General features: G+C 58.5%; 5 protein-coding genes across 5 annotated transcripts; 3 read left to right on the top strand and 2 right to left on the bottom strand.

Annotated features, from left to right (window-relative positions):
* Positions 1-237: 237 nt before the first annotated feature.
* DCS_00414 (uncharacterized protein) lies at positions 238-840 on the top strand (the record flags this gene model as incomplete). The annotated part of the gene is made up of 2 exons (XM_040797753.1): positions 238-435; positions 514-840. 2 exons carry the CDS (start codon positions 238-240, stop codon positions 838-840), a joined length of 525 nt encoding a protein of 174 aa, XP_040658636.1.
* A 712-nt stretch (positions 841-1,552) lies between these two features.
* Positions 1,553-4,015, top strand: DCS_00413 (mitochondrial DnaJ chaperone; the record flags this gene model as incomplete). Its single annotated transcript, XM_040797752.1, has 4 exons — positions 1,553-1,594; positions 2,129-2,467; positions 2,531-3,756; positions 3,826-4,015. 4 exons carry the CDS (start codon positions 1,553-1,555, stop codon positions 4,013-4,015), a joined length of 1,797 nt encoding a protein of 598 aa, XP_040658635.1.
* A 539-nt stretch (positions 4,016-4,554) lies between these two features.
* Positions 4,555-5,321, bottom strand: DCS_00412 (DnaJ domain-containing protein; the record flags this gene model as incomplete). The annotated part of the gene is made up of 3 exons (XM_040797751.1): positions 4,555-5,086; positions 5,146-5,189; positions 5,247-5,321. The coding sequence occupies 3 exons, from the start codon at positions 5,319-5,321 to the stop codon at positions 4,555-4,557; spliced, it is 651 nt and encodes a 216-aa protein (XP_040658634.1).
* A 347-nt stretch (positions 5,322-5,668) lies between these two features.
* On the top strand, positions 5,669-8,384 carry DCS_00411 (ATP-dependent RNA helicase dbp10; the record flags this gene model as incomplete). Its single annotated transcript, XM_040797750.1, has 2 exons — positions 5,669-5,930; positions 5,989-8,384. The coding sequence occupies 2 exons, from the start codon at positions 5,669-5,671 to the stop codon at positions 8,382-8,384; spliced, it is 2,658 nt and encodes an 885-aa protein (XP_040658633.1).
* Positions 8,385-8,820: 436 nt separating this feature from the next.
* On the bottom strand, positions 8,821-12,453 carry DCS_00410 (uncharacterized protein; the record flags this gene model as incomplete). Its single annotated transcript, XM_040797749.1, has 1 exon — positions 8,821-12,453. One exon carries the CDS (start codon positions 12,451-12,453, stop codon positions 8,821-8,823), a length of 3,633 nt encoding a protein of 1,210 aa, XP_040658632.1.
* Positions 12,454-13,821: the final 1,368 nt, after the last annotated feature.

The following is a 13,821-nucleotide window of genomic DNA, read 5'->3' as shown; positions in this document are numbered from 1 at the left end:
TACTCTGTACATTCTACAATAGTTGCCTCGGCACCTTGCTTGTTGGTGCAAGTTCAAGTAGGCGCGTCTCAAAGTCATTGACCAATGAAAATCACGCCCGCCGCGGCCACCACTCGTAAGCACTTACGAGTGCTTGTATTCTGCCAAGCGCCCCATTGCAATACTCGGCTCCTCGTCCCTTTCTTTGCCCCTTCAACGGAACGCCAACATCGTCACGGCACAAAACAAGCTCTCGCCATGGCGCCTCCAAAGTCCTCTCGCACCGCCGAGGATGGAAAGCCGGAGCTCGGCAGCTCCAAGGAAAAGACCGGCGGTCCATCGTCGACCAAGATGCGCCGCGGTGCCAGCCACAACGGAGCCGCCCAGAACCTCAAGGTCGCCAGCGCTCCCACGTCTGCTCCTGCACAGAGCACCACCGAAACACCCACCCCCACGGTCCGTCCATGTCGTCGTCTTCTTTTCTGCCCAAGAATTTGACGATTATTTTGCTAACGCTGCGGTGCCGTGCTCTAGCTGCAATGGAACGCCTTCGACCGCAACCACCTCCACTCCTACAGCCGCCAACACCGGCTCAACACCCCTTCCTCCTTCTCCAGCGTGTACCACCAGTGGGTGCTATCCAATCCGGGAAGCATAGGCATATACTCTCCAACCATGGTCCGCAAGCGTTCGGCCCAGAGGCAGAATAAGGAGCAGCTCGCCATGGTGGTGCGGAAACACTTCAACGGCATGGGCGTCCAGGAGAATGACGTCATTGTCGATTTTCTCTACAAGATCCGCAGCGACAAGACCTCAAAAGCCACGGGACCGAACAAGAAGGCTGTTTTTCTGAGAAAGTAGAGCAGGCTCCGCATCTGACGTGGTGGAGATTATCTGACATTGGACGGCGTTTGGCGCGATATAATACCACGGCATCGTGATGCCACCATGGGCACTAGCCCCACGTCTTGGGTTGTTTCTGGGAGCCGGTTGATTAACATCATGTCGAATTTATGGACATCATTGGATACAGTTTGCTTCATCGCGATACACGTCTCCTCGTCGAATGCAAGTCCGCCAGCGAATATCTGGTTGGAGGTGTGAACCCAGCATGCAGTGTCCGGTCTCACACCGAGCCAAAGTATAAATGCTTCCGGCTCTCCGCCTCTGCGCAGTGCCCAGCGTGAGCGCGCAATTCCGGAGCTGGGGTCCTTAAATCAAGGAACATTGTCGCGTCTGTCATCCTCCAACTGAGCCTTCCCGAAGTCGCATCTTCGTCACAAAGTCCATGACAGGGCTGCTTGGCAATCACGAGTCATCTGGTCAAGATACTCATACCCCAATCCTAGTGCTTGGCTAAGAATTTTCTTGCCAAGAGTCAACCCGCTTGAATGTCTTCATCGACGTCGCGGGGGTCATACATCCAACGTGATAATCATCAACACGATTACGAGTTTCAATCTTGAACAGGTTCCCGCACAGTGGACAGGCACACCTCGCCAAGCTCGAAAGACAGCAAAGATGACAGCACCGGCGTCGGCATGCGAATTCTATTTCTATACCTTCGTTGCAGATGAGTGGCTGGAACCCGGGCAATGGAAAGGCGGAGGAAGGCGTATGTGCAGGAATATTCCGGGTCTGGCGAACTGGTCCATTGATTATAAATACATTTGCACAGTAGAACTCGCCCCACTGTCGCGAACGAGCGTCCGGAACCAGATTGGGGTGCGATGATGCGGTATGCAACGCTGCTGAAAATGTCTTCTAGATTTGGTACGGGCTTCTGCTAATTGGCGGTGAAGGTCGTGAGAGCCGATCTAGGGAGGGCATCGATAGTGTCATGCGTGCGCGATTGGATCGAGTCTGAGCTGAAACTCGAGGGAATTCGTCATGATCCGCCCCGACTCTGGAGAAGAACAAACCGGCGCGCAGAGAGCAGTTTCTTAAGATAGAGAAGTGGTGATGTGGTGAGCTCTATACAAATACGTACGCAAACCTTCATTTTGAGTACTGGCAACTCTGTCGCCTTGACCTCTTTATTGGTGGCTCCGATCACGCAGTGTGCGTTGTACTTTTTGTAGTAGCAGGGGTGGGGTTGTCGCCTGAGGCAGAGAGGACTAGCTAATGCTGGCTGGCTAAGACTTGGCAGGAAAAGTCCAGAGCCATCTCGGCCTCCATCGACAGTTATAACGTCAAAACCAAGCGGCAAGAATTTGAATCAGACCCAGACACCTCGACTGCCTTGCAAGCTCTCGAGGCCTGCGCTGTACCAGATGAATTCCATTGCATCACAATGAACTCCAGCCTTCTCACCAAGGCTGCCGCCCCAGTGCGGGCTCTTGCGCAGTGCAAGTTCGCCAGCCATTCCAAGGTCCGAAAATGCGTCGGCAACGGCGCCTTCGTCCATACGACCGCTTCTTTTCAAGCTTCTATCCCAAGGCGCCGACCGGCCAGCACCAGACGGCACACGATTCCGTCGGAGCGACGGGTACGTCGGAGATAGATGTGGCAAGGCCCCTCCGTTCAGTGCTCTACTGACCAGAGGTCGCAGTCATTCCATGCCACCAATTCACTCGCTCAGAAAGACCCGTACAATGCCCTCGGCGTGAGCAAAAGCGCAACGGCCGCCGAGATCAAAAAGGCTTACTACGGCCTGGCCAAAAAGTACCACCCCGACACCAACAAGGACGCGACCGCCAAGGACAAGTTCGCCGATATCCAGTCTGCCTACGAGATTCTCTCGGACCCGAAGAAGAAGGAGCAGTTTGACCAGTTTGGCACCGCCGGTTTCGATCCCAGCGGAGGCGGTGCGCCCGGTGGCGATCCCTTTGGCGGCGCCGGCGGCCCCTTTGGCGGCTTCGGTGCTCAGGGTGGATTTGGAGGGGGCATCAACTTCGAAGACATCTTCTCCGCCTTCACCGGTCAGCAGGGGCCCTTCGGGGGGCGTCGGGGCGGACGGGCGAATCCGTTTCAGCAGGAAATTCTCGTGGGCGAAAATATCGAGGTACAAGCCAGCATCACCTTCATGGAGGCCGCCAAGGGCACGAGCAAGACCATCTCCATCACCCCCCAGGTCGCCTGTGGAACCTGCACAGGGAGCGGCTTGAAGGCGGGCACCCAAAAGTCGCCCTGCAAGGCATGCAACGGTACAGGCACCAGGCTGCACTTCATGCAGGGTGGTTTCCAGATGGCCTCGACTTGCGGCACGTGCGACGGAACCGGCTCCACCATCCCCAAGGGTTCGGAGTGTCGCACATGTTCCGGCAACGGTGTCGTCAGGGAGCGAAGGACCATAACCGTCGATATTCCGGCAGGCATCGAGGATGGCATGCGATTGCGAGTCGACGGCGCCGGTGACGCCCCTCCCACAGGTCGCACGGCGGAGAGCAACGCCAGGGTCCAGCGCGGCGATCTTTACGTCTTTGTTCGCGTCGCCAAGGACCCCAGGTTCACCAGAGAGGGCTCCAACATCCTGTACACAGCCAGCATTCCCTTGACGACCGCCCTCCTCGGCGGCCAGGTCTCCATCCCCACCCTGGACGGGGCCGTCAACGTCAAGGTTGCCACCGGCACGAACACGGGCGACAAGATAACCATGTCAGGAATGGGCATGAAGAGACTTGGTTCCCGAAGGGGCGGCTCCGGCGATCTGAGGGTCGAATTCAAGGTCAATATGCCAAAGTACCTGAGCGCGAATCAGCGGACCATTGTTGAGATGCTAGCCGACGAAATGGACGACAAGAGCGCCAGGCGGGTCATGAACGTCTCGTCAAAGGGGTGAGTGGAATTGTGATGCAAACAACGACCGTCGCTCTAGGCTTGTTTGTTCTAACAACGCATTTGCAGTTCCAGCGTGGACCCATCCAGCCAAGGCTCGCACAAGGACGAGGGATTCCTCAAGTCCATGTGGCATAACCTGACAAACCACCCTGCGCATCAACAAGACGCCGAGAGTCAATCCAGCACCGGTGCAGACCAAGAGAAGCGGGACAAGCCCAGTGGTGACGCCAAGAAATCCGACCCTGCTTCCAGCTGAGGAGTTGGGTGCTCAACTCACATCTTCCGAAAAGATGTCTCTGTATCATAGCGATGGAGGCGGTCATGCTTATAGATGTTGCATCTGGAACGGGATTGCCAGGGGGTGGGTGTTCAAAATTGGGGGCCATCATTTTCACGGCGTTTTTGGTGGATGGACAGCATCCTGAGATTCTTGTGCACATTTCCTTGTTGGCTTTCATGTTCCCGCTGCGCTACTGGTGCAGACGAGAGGCCCGCAGAGCCAACGCATCTCCTCACACATCAATTTCTCGGCAGGAATTCGAACAAGTTTTCGGAATTTCAATTTCAATATTCTGTGACAGCAAAACACACAAGGCAGCCAGTGCACTTGGGTTGCCAGTCGGGGTATTTCAAACTCATTGCCAGCTGTAATGGTTAGATCCCGGACGTCTTGAAGAGCTCATCTCATCAACTCACAAGCCAGTAACGCGCGGCAAATGTATGTGTGGTGAAGAGCGTCCGCAGAGGGGCGTGCCATCCGTCTTTCCGTTGTAGCGAGCATAGCAGCTTGTCTCCTCAGCCAATTGGCTTCAGCTTCTTTTTCTTCTTCTTTTCCGAATCACCCGTCTTGCCCTTCTGGAACGACCTCCAGCTGGAGATGCGTTGATCTCTTGTCGCCTCCCAGTCCTGGTCGTGCTGCCTCTTGCGCTTGCGTTCCTCTACCTCGGTATCCGCCTTGCGCTGCTCGCGACCCTCCTCCTGCATTTGGGCCTTCATCTGCCGACGACGGCGGTGTTCGTTATCGATGAGAACCTCCTTGGCCTTCTCGCGCCACTTCTTGGCAAAGTCGTCCGTTTTGAGCTCCTCACTATCGACAGTCCACTTGTACTGGCGAATGAGGAGCATGCGCGCGTCGGCAATGGCTTCGTCCAGGATCGCGCGTTTCTTCTCGTCCATGAGCTCCGTCTGCGCCTTTTTGAGCCGGTCAAAGGCCTCGGGTGCCTGTGGGTTTTTTGTCTTGTCGGGATGGATCAGAAGCGACTTTTTGCGATAAGTGATTTTGATGTCGGATTCGGGCACTCCGGGCTGAAGATCGAGGATCGCATAACTAGAATTGGAAAGTCAGTGGATGGTGGCTGTCATGGTATAGAGTCAGGCGAAGCGTACGCATCGAGGCGGAAGGCTTTCAGGATTCGATCAATCTCGGCGTCCTGCAAGAAAGCTCAGAGGTCAGCTCGCGAGCGTAGGAAGCCAGAACACAAACCCACCTTGTCGAACTCCTTCGCCTCCAGCTCGAGGGCATTCAAGGCATCTCGATCGTCGATGGAGTCCTCTACCGCCATGGTTCCAGGTGCGCTGCCAACCGCTCGAACGTTTGCCTATGTGGGTTGCGGAGAGGAAGAGAGATCGCGGGTCAATTTGTGGGTAGGCAACGGTATGTCGTGAGTGGTTGTTCGACGTGTCTTTGCTCGTAGTGAGTGGTGATAGTGGTGTCGGCTGAAGCCTCAGGCGAGACGCTAGCGGGTTAGCATTAGCGTCTCGGTGCAATCCGAATCCGACCCACAGACCCCGCATAGATAAGATAAGGATAGTTGGGTCGCCAAAAAAATCATTCAGCGGCGACATCACGCCGACACACACTCACGGCTCATTCCACGTACTCTAAACGTCGAGAGCAAAGCAGCCAACGATGCCCCGACGAGAAGCTTCTCCCGCTCCATCGGAGCCGGAGCTTGATATCCTGGGTTCTCTGTACCCCGGGGGAGATGACAATGGCGGCCCTGATTTTTCCGCAAACAAGGATTTGGATTTTGGTGATATTCTCGATGCTCCTCGGCTGGAGGACGATGGGGATGAGGCCTTTATCGCCCTGCAGCAAGCGGCGGCCAACCGAAAGACCACCAACCTGAAAGGTCGGACGGTGAAGAAGGGGGGCGGCTTTCAGGCCATGGGTATGCAGCTTGATCGACGTGGTAGGAGAATGAAACTGGTCGCTAACTCGTTCGGCAGGACTCAACGCGAACTTGCTCAAAGCCATCACGCGAAAAGGGTTTTCGGTTCCGACACCTATCCAAAGAAAAACCATACCTTTGGTCCTTGACAGAAAAGATGTCGTAGGCATGGCCAGAACGGGTTCCGGAAAGACGGCAGCATTTGTCATTCCGATGATTGAGAAGCTGCGAGCCCACAGTGCTCGATTCGGCAGCCGAGCCCTCATCCTATCTCCCTCTCGAGAACTAGCGATCCAAACGCTCAAGGTTGTAAAGGAGTTTTCTCGAGGAACCGACCTCAAAGCGGTGCTCCTTGTGGGTGGTGACAGCTTGGAGGAGCAGTTCGGATCCATGTCTTCGAACCCCGACATCGTCATCGCCACACCTGGTCGGTTTCTGCATCTCAAGGTTGAGATGAACTTGGATCTCTCATCAATCAAATATGTCGTCTTTGACGAAGCAGATCGACTCTTTGAAATGGGATTTGCCGCGCAGCTGACCGAAATCCTACACGCCCTACCGCCGTCGAGACAGACGCTCCTGTTCTCCGCCACCCTCCCCGAGTCGTTGTACGAGTTTGCGCGCGCCGGTCTTCAAGATCCTGAGCTTGTTCGCCTAGACGTCGAGACCAAGGTGTCCCCCGACTTGGAGAGTGCTTTCTTTTCCGTCAAGGGTGCTGAGAAAGAAGGCTCCCTGCTACATATCCTACACGACGTCATCAAGGTCCCCATTGGCTCTCCGATGGAAGGCCAACAGGACGCTGAAAAGGGGTCAAAGAAACGGAAACGCGGACCTGACTCTGCCGGCGGAAAGCCTACGGAGTACTCTACCATCATCTTCACAGCTACGAAACACCACGTGGAGTACCTGGCCAACCTGTTGCAGCATGCCGGGTTTGCTGTGTCATATGTCTACGGTGCACTCGATCAACTTGCACGTCGCATCCAGGTTGAGGACTTCAGGGGAGGCAAGACGCATATCCTGGTCGTCACGGATGTTGCCGCAAGAGGTATCGACATCCCGATTCTGGCCAACGTCATCAACTTCGACTTTCCTCCCCAGCCCAAGGTATTTGTCCACCGCGTTGGTCGAACAGCTCGAGCGGGCAAAAGGGGCTGGAGTTATAGTCTCGTCAAGGATGTCGACGCACCCTACCTTCTCGATTTGCAATTGTTTCTGGGAAGGGGCTTGTCCGTCGGTCAAGAAGGTCCTGAACCCTCTTTCGCTACCGACGTTGTGGTAGGAGCTCTCAAGAGAGATTCTGTGGAATCTTATGTGGAGTGGATGAACAAGACGCTTGGTGATAGCGAAGACATCGACGCTCTGCGAAAGGTCGCCGCGAAGGCTGAGAAGCTGTACATGAAGACGCGAAACTCGGCCTCTAGCCAAAGCGCAAAGCGTTCCCGAGAGATTGTGGCCTCGGATGCATGGATGCAACTGCACCGTCTCTTTGGCCAAGATGTTGATGGTACCGAGCGCGCCCGTGCCGCCATGCTGGCGCGAATCAGTGGCTATAAACCTTCCGAAACGATTTTCGAGGTTGGCCATGCTGACAAGTCGACATCGGAAGCTGCAGAGGTTATGAAACACATTCGAAAGAGGATCACCCCGAGGAACAGGCAGGTCAAGGCCGATGAGGAGGAGAAGCGAATGGAAGAATCTGGCGGCATGCATGATGGAGAAGACATCATGGTGGATGCCAACGAATCAGCAGATGAAGACGATGACGACGAGATGGAAGTGACAGTCTCCAACACGGGCCGAAAAAGCAAGAACGAGACCAACTGGCAAGATCCGGAGCTGTTCATGTCATACACGCCGAGGAACACCAATGCTGCGGAAGAACGAGGCTACGGCGTGCACTCCGGTGGCGGTTCCAACTTCGTCGAGGCCGCTCGTGACGCCACGATGGATCTGACCAACGACGACTCCGCCAAGTCGTTTGGTATGCCCTCCCGACAAAAGATGCGCTGGGACAAAAAGTCCAAGAATTACGTGTCTCGCGACAATGATGACGACGGCTCCAAGGGCGCCAAGATGGTTGTCGGCGAGAGCGGCGTCAAGATAGCCGCCTCCTTCAAGAGCGGCCGTTTCGACAAGTGGAGGCGCGCCCAGCGACTTGGTCGCCTGCCGCAGATCGGCGAGGCGGAACGGCCAGGCGCTTCCAGGGGAATTCCTTCTGGTCAACGCTACAAGCACAACCAGGAGAAGGCGCCGAGGGAGGCGGACAAGTACAGAGACGACTTCCACGTGCGGAAAAAGCGAGTCGCCGAGGCGAGAGAGAAGCGCATGGGCAGGTTCCGGGATGGCATGGGCAGCAAGAAGGAACTAAAGGGCATGGACGATATGCGCAAAGGCAGAGAGGAAAAGGAAAAGAAGATGGCCAAGAACGCGAGGCCAGCGCGGAAGAAGTAACGGCAGGCCAATGGAGGCGCGCCACCCAATCAATGCATCGCATCATCAAAACCGCCCGTGACTGACTGAAAAGTTTCAAGTTACTGCTTGCCATCAAGTAATACGTCTCTACTCTACCCTATCCATTCTCAACCATCCTGCAGGCCTTGTCTTGCCGCCAGCCATGGGCAAAGGCAAATGAAATAGAGAACCATCCGGTATTCGCTATCAAAGTTAAAGGACAATGCGCGAGGGGTCAAAACTTCCTTTCCCCGCCTTGACAAGTACTGCGTCAGATTGCTGCGCTTGTTGGGTATCGTTGTTGCTCGCAAAGCAAGGAAGAAAAACAAGTAACAGGAAAAGCATAGATGGTACAGTCGTAAGACGAATCGTTGCATGAGATTAGGAGTGGACTGAAGAAAACCGAAGCTCAACGAGTCGTTCAATCGTGCATGTTTCATTCCATCGAATCGAGATTCATCACCCACTGCCGAATCGCGTCGCGCAGCAGATTCGGCCGGCGATGACGACCGTGCCTGTAACTGCCGCTACCTTCGCCATTAAGGTCGCGAGAATCGATGGCCTCGCGAATCATCTCCTCCAGAGTCGACAGAATGACTGTCTTGCACTGCACTCGAGGTATCTCCGGAGGCAGCTCTGCCAGCTGAGTAGATTGCGACAACGTGTCTGGTATTGTCCTGCCGCTACCGGTGCTGCCTTGATCGTTACTGGGGGCTTGGGATGACACGGCCGAGTTGTCCTTGCTGGCCTCGGGGGTGAAATGGACGACCCTTTCGATGGCGTCCCGCAGGGCATCATCGGGACCGGAAATGTCGTCCTGAATCCACTCCTCCTCCAGTTGATGCTCGTAGGGTAAGATGGACGGGGTCAGAAGGATGGAGCCGTTGAAGTTTGACGCGGCCGCATTGCTCGAGCCTGCCTTTTCCGTCGAAGTCGAGGCTTTGGGTCGAACCAGTCGACGGTAGACGAATCGCTTGATGGTGTTGGTGACGGTATTGGCGACGACGACGGAGCTGACGTCGACCCAACGCTCGGACACATCGCCGCACAGGGGAGAGTCCGGAGCCGGAGTGGGCTCGGCCTGAAGAGCGGCCTTGACCTTCTCCAGCAGGTTCTCCTGCGGCGGGAGAGCTTGCAGGGCAAAATCCGGGTGAAAGCGATTGAGCCACCCGGCCGCGTTCAGCGGCAAGTCTCCGTCGATGGCAAAGCGAGCGGCCTGATCAAAGGCCTCGAGGCTGCTAGGCATGCCCGGGGTGGACAAGTATCCGCTGCTGGAGGGCGAGCTGATGGCCGATTCGAAGGAGGCGATGTAGTCGGGGAACGGGATGTCGACCTCGATGACGCCATCGTCGGCATTGATCGACGTCTTCACGGGAGACTCGAAGGCGCCCGTGGGATCAGGCGTCCTGTCCACGACCGGAACGAAGGCCCCCTGGCCGCGGACGGAATCCTCCCGCGAAGCGCCGAAGCTCCGGACGTCGTCCGACGCGGCTCCTTCCAACCGGTCGGACGCTGCGCCGGCAGCCTCCTCGGCGAAGGAGACCTCCTGCACCATCTCGGACAGCTTGTCGGGACGACTAAAGGTCGACTTGACGGGCGATCGGAGTTCGCTGCCTTGGCCAGCGGTTCCGTTGTCGATCGACTCCCTCCGGCGAGAGCTCCAGAGGCCGCTCATGAGAGTGCCCCACTTCAAGCCCTGGCTCGGGACTCTCGTGCCCGTCGAAGGTATCTGCCCGTGGCTCTCGCTGCGCTTCAGGGAACGCTTGAGGTCGTCGGCGGCGATGCTCTCGCAGCTCGGCCGTCGTCTCCGAAGGCTGTCGCGCTGCTGCTGGGCGACGGAGAAGTGAGGGGTCGTGATGGTCTCGGGAATGATGGTCGTCGTCGTCGCGGCGCCGCTCTTGCGGTTGATAAAATCCTGGCCCGGCATCGGATGATTGGTCCGGACGGACGCGGCATCTGACGCTCGCCGCTGGTGCTGGTTCGCGTTCAGCTGGGCAAACTGGGGCGAGACGGCGGCGCTTCTGGCGCTCTGGCTGGCCGTTCTCGAATGGGACGCTCGCCTCAGACCGGTTCGCCTGTTAATCTTGCGGCGCAGAGACTCTTCCCTCAGGATGGGAACGACAACGGTCGGCGGTGAGTTGGGATGCCCCCCCAGCGAGGCCGACGTGCTCGGACGGTGTCCCCTCGCGGCGGCGGCGACCTGCTGGTTCGCCGGCAGGAAGGCGGAGAGGAGAAAGATCATGCGTCGAGCCGCCATCTTGTCATCCGAGACGACAATGGTACGCGCCGGCAACGACAGGTCCTCCTCATTCCTGTTGCGGCGAGCGGCCGCGGCTCGTCTCCTGTGCGAGGGGCCGCAAAGAGCCTGCAGCCAGTCGGTGTGAGTGGCGAGGAAGGCGGTGAGAAGGGTGCAGAAGAATGAATCGCGGTCGACGGATGCGGCCCATCGAGATGTCCAAATGGCTTCGTCGCGCCAGATGCCCCAACGGCCCTGTCCGGTGACGACCCTCGCGGCACCGAGGCCCATGACCACGCGACTCCTCGCGAGCGCCACCTCGGACGCGATATTGACATCCTCGGCGAGGCGGTTCGGCGGGAGGGAGACGAGCTTGGTGGTGCTCTTGGACGGCTTGGGACGTTGCGTTTCCACCCGCCTGTCGGTCCAGGAAGGTGTTCGAGGGACAAGATTTGACGATGTTGCCGAAGTCGAGTGGGGTCCCGAAGAGGCAACATCGGCCTTCCTCAGCAAGGCGTGAATGGTGGTGGCAACGATGGACTGAAGGTGGGTCAAGGTCCTCATGATGATATCCCAGTGCTGGGTGAGAGAGTCGATGCGGTCCTCGATGTCGATGGAACACGCCGAGTCGGCCACGTCGGCGTACGCGCCAGGCCCCGGCGTGTTCCATCCAGCCTTGGAGGAGCTGTAGGAGGACGAGAAGAAATCTTGGTCGCTGTACGATCCAGGCTCGCGGAAGACGGATCGAAGCGGGGTGGAGGAGGCGACCCGGGACGAGGTGCGAGGCAGCTGCACGACGAGGACGACGGCATACATGGGTGTGCGACGCTGCCTCGGTTGGGGCTTTCTCTTCTTCGGCGGCGCCGCATCGTCACCGGCGGCGGGGAAGGGAAAGCTGGGGTTGTCGTCGGACAATCGACCGTGGGCGGCAAGGTTGGCGTCGGCGTCGTCGACGACGACATTGACGGGGAAGAGCCTCGTGATGAGCACCTTTTTCTTGTCCGACTGCCGCGAGGAGGTGCCGGTCGTCGACGGGGGCGGTGGTGGTCCGAGAATCGGCGAGACGGTCTGAGAGGAGAAGGACTGCGACAGCTTGCTCGAGCGGGCGCTCGAACGACCGATGGAACTTCGTCCGTCGCCGACGACGGACGGCGGCGCGTGGTCGGTAGGGCGGGAATCGGTCGGGACGACGTGGACTTTGGTGGACGTGCCTTTGTAGGCCATGAGCTCGGAGTTGCCAAAGATGCAGCTCGAAAAGGTGGCTAGCTCCTCGCGATATTCACGGGCGGCCCGCTGGGCATCGGTCTCGGCGTAGCTGTGGCTCCTGCTGTGCACGGATGCCCGACGGTCAAAGGCGCCCTGGCGAGCTTGCGAGCTGTCCGACTGGATGACGAGCGGGCGGGTAGACTGGGTCTGGCTACCCCTCCGCGGCGACAGGGGCGCCTTCCGGGGCTCCTGACGAGGCGGCGAGCGGTCGGGTAGCGTCTCGGGAAGGGGATGGCTGTCGAACAGGAGGGAGGCATTGGTCGGCCCCAAGGCATCCTGCAGGACGATGACGCGAACGTCGCGGACGTCGAGCTCGATGTCGTCGTTGTAGTCGAAGGCGTTGGTGGAGGCGGCCGAGGGCGTGGCCGGCTCCGATGAGAGGGGAAAGACTTGGTCGTTTCGGTGCTGGTAGAGAGCGTGGGCATCCGGGAAGAGCAGGTTTCGCGTGTGGATGTCCTCCTGCACAGACTCGAGGGAGAGGATGGGGTGAGAGGAGCCGGTGCTGCTGGCCGAAGCTTGAAGGGTCGCCGAGCCTCCGGAGCCCAGGTGGAGGAGGCGGCCGAGCATGCCGGCGGGGAGGGGAGAGGGCAGCGACGAGATGGGGTTGGGGCGCCGTTGCATTTATTAAAGAAAAAATGGGCGAAATCAGTTGAGCCGATTTGCCGTCATCGGCGGCTGCGGGAGCAAATGAACTCGCGCCAAACGCATAGTCGAGCAAGAGGGTGGAAACGAGAGGTCGCAACGGCGGTCTGGGGACGAAGGCACGGCGACGCGAGAGGGATGTTTCCGTCGTCGCAAGGCAGCCAGATGACGGAGACAAAAGGGCGGCCGGACCGGAGCGGTTCGTATGACGATGGCCGGGCAGAAAACGACGGGTTCGACGCACGGCGGCACCAAGACGGGCGACGCAGGCTGCTCGGTGAAGAAGAGTAGGGAGGACAGACTGTCCTCGGGCCGGGTGGCGATGACGGGGCGCGAGGCACAAGGGTCGGATGGATCCAGGCAGTCGAAGGCGAGAGGATGGCGTTGCACAGGTGACGGGAATCGTCCGTCGACGACGGCACACGGCAGGAGTCCAGGATCGTCGTGGAGGAGAAACGGCGGGTGGCGTGACGGTGGCGGGCGGTGGGAGGGCGAGGACAGAGAGGCTCGACAGAGAGGCTCGACAGAGAGGCTCGCGGCGAGAAGGGCAGGGCGACTGAGGAGAGCAGGGAGAGGGCGAGGCGCCAGGTCGAGCTTGGCGGCCGAGGCTCGAAGTGCACGAGGGAATTCGACTGCTCGTGCCGTCGGCCTGCGTCTGGCGGGACAGGCAGACGAACGGGTGGCGGACCGAGGGAGGAGGGCGGTTGTGTGGACGAGAAGCGTAGGAGGAGAGTTGTGGCGGGTGATGGATGGGTCTGGCAGGTGGCAACTCGAGTGCGAGAGCGAGAGCGTCTTCACCGTGAGTACCTACAGTGCAGTACTTGCACCGTACAGCAGTAGCGGCTGCAAACTCGCCATCGGCGGCCGGCGTGATGGATCATTCGCCCCCGGGCGCTAGCGCACTCGTTAATGGGTAGGTAGTAGGCAGGGTCCGAGATCGTGGACACCGGCCCAAGCTGGTCAGGCCCAACGACAAGGCCGGAAGCAGGACGGTAGGTATTATTCCAGCCATCAAGGGGGAGGCAGAAGACCAAGAGCACAGGTAGCCGCCGCGCACGCGCACGTTGGTCGGTAGGCGCATGGGCGAATGGGCAGCCGGATGCAGGAGAACAGAGGTGAGAAGGATCTAGGGAGCACCGGCAGCTGATTCAGAGACGGAGGTTCAGCGGCATCATTCGTTCCAGGGACGGAAACAGGTGCCTGCGCACGGAGCCAGAAGCCAGCAGGACCAGGGCCAGAGTCACGACCAGAAAGCCGGGTCAACGAGGCATGTCGGTGGCACCGAATGAGCAG

This window comes from Drechmeria coniospora, chromosome 01, assembly GCF_001625195.1.
Source record: "Drechmeria coniospora strain ARSEF 6962 chromosome 01, whole genome shotgun sequence".
Classification (NCBI taxonomy): Eukaryota; Fungi; Ascomycota; class Sordariomycetes; order Hypocreales; family Ophiocordycipitaceae; genus Drechmeria; species Drechmeria coniospora.
This window is presented reverse-complemented; position numbering and strand designations above follow the sequence as displayed.